This window comes from Pteropus medius, unplaced genomic scaffold (genome assembly GCF_902729225.1).
Source record: "Pteropus medius unplaced genomic scaffold, Ma_sr-lr_union100, whole genome shotgun sequence".
Taxonomy (NCBI): Eukaryota; Metazoa; Chordata; class Mammalia; order Chiroptera; family Pteropodidae; genus Pteropus; species Pteropus medius.
This window is the reverse complement of record NW_024352785.1, coordinates 20,057,186-20,063,185: the sequence shown is the minus strand read 5'-3', so window position 1 is coordinate 20,063,185 and position 6,000 is coordinate 20,057,186. Positions and strand designations below refer to the sequence as shown.

Genomic DNA, 6,000 nt, shown 5'->3' with positions numbered 1-6,000 from the left:
AAGTAATTTGGCTCAGATGACTGTAAGGGCTGACAAGTCAAAAATCTTTAGGGCAACCTGTTAGAATAGCTATAATCAACAGGAAAAGTAATAACAAATGTTGGAGAGGATGCAGAGAAAAAGGAGCCCTCATACACTGCTGGTGGGACTGCAAATTGGTACAGCTACTATAGACGTTTCCTCAAAAAAACTAGGAATTGGTCTACTATATGATCTGGCAATTCCTCTACTGATATTTACCCCAAAGACTTGAAAACTCATATCTAAAAAGATATTTGCACACTGATGTTCATAGCAGCATTATTCACAGTGGCCAGGACATGGAAGCAACCGAAGTGCCCTATGATAGATAAATGGCTAAAGAAGCTGTGGTACATATATACAATGGAATATTACTCAGCCATAGGAGAGATGAAATATTGCCATTTGTGACAACATGGACGGACTTCAAGATAATCATGCTAAAAGAAATAAGCCAGACAGAAAAAGTTGAAAATCACATGATATCATGTATATGTGGAATATAAACCTAAAAGCAACAAATGAGCAGGACAAACAAACAGAGACTCATGGACATGGACAATAGACTAGTGGTTACCAGAGGGTAGGGGAGGAGGGGAGAGGTAGGCGGGGTAAAGGGGGTCTAATATAGGGGAGAGAGGGAGAATGAAGTGGATAAAGGGGATCAAATATATGGTAGCTAAAGGAAACTGGACTTTGGGTGGTAATCACACAATAGAATATATAGATGTCAAATTATAACGTACACCTGACAATTATATAATTGTATTAATCAATGTTACCCCAATAAACTTAATTAAAAAAAAAGTAAAAAAAGAAAAAAACCGAAAGAAATCTAGCTATGGGAGGTGAACACACAGTGTAAATATATATATGTCTTAGTGTTAAAGTGTAAAAAAAAAATCTCTAGGGCAAGCTGGCAGCCTGGAAACTTAGGCAGGATTTCTGCATTATGGTCTTGAGGTGGCATTCTTTCTCTAGGGAACCTGTTTTGCTCTTAAGGCCTTCACCTGATTGGATGAGGCCCACCCACATTATGGTGAGTAATCTCTCAATGTCAACTGATTGTAAATTTAATCACATCCATGAAATACATTCACAGCAACATCTAGAATAATGTTCACCCAAACAACTGCACACCATAGCCTATCCAAATGGACACATAAAACTCACCAAAACAAGTAGTTCTAATTGGCTTCTCATTTTCACTTTTGCTTCATTTCCAAATCTAATTTCTACATAATAGTTGGTATAATCTTTTTAATAGTGTTTCTGTCATGATTTCCATTGATTCTTATTCCATTTGAAATAATATACAAATATTTTGCCTACAGGTTCATCTTCTTCTATTCAGAGTTTTCTCTGCATTTATTATGCTTCTGCTACTTTGGAGTAATAGCCTCCTTTCTGTTCACCCAACATGCCAAATTCATTCCTATACTAGTGTCTTTGCATATACTTCTCAGATGTGTGATACATACTTGTCAATGAATAAATAATAAATAACCCCCTCCTATGGAAGATAGCTGTTAAAAAAGTCATTCACGTGGCTCCAGCTTGAAGTAAACATGAGCTTGGTGCTTCCAGACTGACATAAGTAAAATTGTGTTTATTATGCTCTCTTTGTAATACATTCCCCAGTTAACTATTCACAAATAAAACTAGAGTTATAATCTTGTCTATTCTTTCCCTGTATTATTAGTGGTTTCTATTGCTCGATTGAATTTTGTCATGGATTTGATCCCATTTATGTATCTTCAAAAAATTTCTAAATACTTTGGGTTTACCAATTTTCTGGCTTTGTTGTTTCATATTTTTATATTTCTTCTATCATTTTAATGTGAGTTTAAGATAAGGGAGACAGGAGTGCATTGAGACAGTTTCCTTTCATTGGAAATTTACTATTACATATATCAGAAGAAAACCTCAAAATATATTAATAAAGATGATTTTATTGAATTACAGGACAATAATATAAAAATCAAATATTTGAGTAATATTTAACAATTTATTCAAAACTAGAAACTTTCAATGCTAAAAAGTACAGTTTTAGTAAGTAAACTATTACTTATTTATTATTTATAAAAATTTTGTGATTAAGGAAAATATTTAGTTATCTATTGAATCTCTAACAAGGTAAAAACAATGCTCAACTAAAGTTTGATATCAATTAAAACAAATTAAAGTTCTTAATTAAAAAAAATGTGTTGTATATAGAAGAAACTAACTAACAAACATGCTTAATTAATATTAGTTCCTTTCCCCCATTTCATATTAAAGAACCATATACTCTCTTACCTCTTTTAAGAAAGCCTATGATGATCTCATATATAAAATATCTTAAAGTTTGATCTCACCTAACATTATTTGATCATAAAGTTCTTTGGTCAATGGCACATAAAATTTTTTCAAGTTATCCATGAAGTAAAGTGGATCAGCTATTTTCAGTGGACTAAATCCTTCTTCCACCAACTGCAAATTCTTTTGTTTGAATGTCTCTGTCACTTCCATCTTTTCCTTTAAAGCAATTACCAGGCTTAGTGGAATCATTTAATATTATAAAAAACATATAAGTAACATATTTAAACATATAGACTGTAAGATTGAGTTATAACATTTTCATATCCAATGGCAATCTCTATTTACTACTAATAATTTAACATTAGGAATAAAAAATGCCCTCTAGAACATTTAAGTCTTTAGCTTGATTTACTTATGAACTTTATGAACACAGGCAATAACTGATTACAACTGTTTACAAATATGTCTAAAACACATAGGCTTATCTCTTCAATTCAATGTCAATACAATATTATGTACAGAGAATACTATTAGACACCAAGATGATAAAAGATATGAAAGACAGCTATCTATTTCATAAGGCAAAATACTATAAGAACCAGAGAAAGTAAAGAATGATCTAAAACTTGAGTTCCCAAACTATGCACTGAGGTGCCTTATGGTATATCTCAGTGAATTTCCAGGATCTCTATGGGATATTTAAAATTTCAAGGTAATTCCAGTAATATCTATTGGTCACCACTAGTAAACTACTTGCTCAAGGTAGTTGAGTTTCAATATTAGTTTGTGATACATTCTTTTCAATGATGCCATATCTTTGGGAAACAGAGTTTTCAATGGTGCTGTCATAAAAAGCAAATACAGCCAAAAATCAATGTGTAACATGGAATTAGGCTGGCCCTGTTCAGTCCAACCCAGTTCAAAGGTTTGATGAGTTGTGCAATGCCCATCTTACATCTCTTTACTACTTGTGGTTATTTGAAAATGAAATCAAAGTCTTTTTTTTCAATTTATTATATATATTATTTTTTCAAATGACAACTAATTTGTTAGACCTTAATACTTATTAGTTTGTTTTGACTTAACTACTGAATAAACAAATGTTCAGGTGTTTGTTTTGGTCCAAGAATGTCATGAAACAATTACTGAGACGCTAAAAATGCCATGAATCTAGAAAGTTTCAGAATCTCTGCTTTAAGGGATTTAAAGGACAGACAATAGACATTCAAAAAATGCTTGAATGAATAAATGAATTACACTTTTTGCATTGTTGAGATGATATTTCTGTAAGATGGCTTATTGTATACCATGCTACCTCGATTACTCTTTCCGGGGGATCAGAATTTCCTGTAGCATTTTTCCAGCACTCAGTGGCTGGCTATTAGAGTAAACACTTCTTTTCTCTGCTCCCCTATCCACACTCTCACCATGTCCCTTGCACCTTCAAACATTAGTTGGCAAATATTATCACTTGTGAAAAAAGAGCGAAGGGAAATCCTGTGATTTCAAGTTGGTCACTTTTGTTTGCCTTTTTCACCATCATGAGACAATCTTCATATGCATATTCATAATGATAAGTGAGGCCAAACACATTTAAAAATAATATAAAGATTCAACTTAATACAAGACAGTGTTATTAAATGTTTAAACTAGAACACTTTTCTGTCTAGTGGCATGTATAAACTCTTGTCACAAAGACAAAAATAATAGACTATTGAGAAGCTGTAGCTGTGGTAGAGCAGTAAGTTACTGACCAGAGTTTTCAAGCTTTGCTTAAAGACACACACATACATTAAAATTCAGTGGGTACCCTTCCCCTGATGCGACCATGAAGTTTGTTAGCTTGGTCTAGGGCATTTTTTGCCAAGATAAGACTAAAATAATTAATATATATGATTATTATATATATAATATATAAAACTAATATTATATATATAATTATATATATATAATAGATAAAAACCGAAATGTTGAATTAGTAAGAGCATTGTGAAAGAAAAGTTGGCACATTCTTTTTGAGAATCCTTCCAAAACCCAAAATACAGTCATACCTGGCACAGCCACGCCACAGATGCTTGATTCTTATATGAAATCCAACATTCCAATAACATTAGCAACCTCTGTGGTTGTAACATTCCATCTCAATAAAAACAATTTCCAGTCAGTGCACCTATATTTAGAGAACTAGGTACCCAGTTTTAGTTTTTGCGCCTTGCATTGTCTCTGTGCAAGCACATAGTAACCAAAAACAATGACAGTTTTCAAAATGAAAGTCATTTTCTAAAGAAGCACTTTGCTGATAAGTCAACAAAATCATTATCTGTTTTTTAGTTAAAATTACTTTATGTCTCATTGGTATAAATTGCTTACTGTCACTGTTTTTTCATTATGTCACAAAAATAAAATGATAACTTCATTTTAAAATATAATAATTAAGTACAAACATTAGTTATCGCTAATGATAGAGATAGAAAAAACTGAAATGAAAGCTATAGCTGTTTTTTACTGCACTGACCCGCTTTAATTTCTAGGGCTTAATCCTTTTGGCTCTTTTAGTGTGTATTAATGCATATTTTATTTTAATCAATATAATTTTACATAAAGTGAGCCCCTAACATAGCACAAGAAGGTGAGGAAGTAGGAAGTGTAATTCATTTATTCATTCAAGCATTTTTTGAATGTCTATTGTCTGTCCTTCAATATTCTATGGTTATTGATTAGTAAAGTAAAATAATTTCATAGGCCTAAAATAATTTTAAGTAATTAAAAAAGAAAATAATAGAAAGAAAATTTGTCACTTCATTGTTTTTATAATTAGGTCAAGAATTAGGCCATATTTGACCAAATTGGTTTTCTGTTTTAACCCTCCCATCTAGACTTCCCATCTGTCTGATATTCAAAAAAAAAACAAAAAAAACAAAAACAAACAAACAAAAAACCCCAAACGGAGCTCACTAATTTGGACCAAATGGATTCATTAAAATAATTGTAAAAACTGACATCAAAACTTAACTTATGTTTCATTCTAGAAACAAATGGGCAATGGATTTTTAAAAGGAGGGACATGATGGGGACAATAAGGCTCAGTCTGCCCCGAAGGTAAAGAGTTCAGGACCAACGATGCTTCCGCAGAGCTTTGCTCGGAGCATGGTTCACAATCGTGGAACAGTCGGTGCAACTGATGATACTACATACCTGAAAGTGTCTCCAATACCGTTCCCAAGATAAAAGAAGTCCTCCTGATCTTGGACCATTAAATCTCCTGTGTTAAAATAAACATCTCTCTTCTTAAAAACATCACAAAGCAGTTTCTTTTGTGTTCTTCTTATTCCCAGCATAATCAAAGAAGGGATTCTTTGCTCTTACTTGAGAAATGAAGAGTCCAGGTTCTCCTGTGAGGGAAAGGCATTCTTCAATGGTCTGATTAAAACGATTATTATACACACCATGCATGTACTTGAATTATATCTAACACAGCCAGTGTGGCCTATCTTACTTTCCTCAGAACTTCTTGTTATCATATCTGACATAATTTGCTCTAGGCGCTTAGAGAAAAATTAACATATCCTTTCACAGATTGCCACAACACAAATTACTTTGGATAAACTAACAAAAAAGAAATCAAATGTAAAAAAAAGTATATTAAATTTATTTCACATCCTGAGTAGGTAGATTAAT

General features: G+C 32.4%; 1 protein-coding gene across 1 annotated transcript in view; it reads right to left on the bottom strand.

The window, feature by feature from the left end:
* Positions 1-2,339: 2,339 nt before the first annotated feature.
* The window catches only part of SLC27A6 (solute carrier family 27 member 6), a 45,873-nt gene continuing 42,212 nt past the window's right edge, over positions 2,340-6,000 (bottom strand). The window contains 4 exon segments of the mRNA XM_039848353.1: positions 2,340-2,538; positions 4,366-4,462; positions 5,518-5,643; positions 5,645-5,716. Of these exon segments, the coding sequence (XP_039704287.1) occupies positions 2,362-2,538; positions 4,366-4,462; positions 5,518-5,643; positions 5,645-5,716 (472 nt within the window). The 3' untranslated portion in view covers positions 2,340-2,361.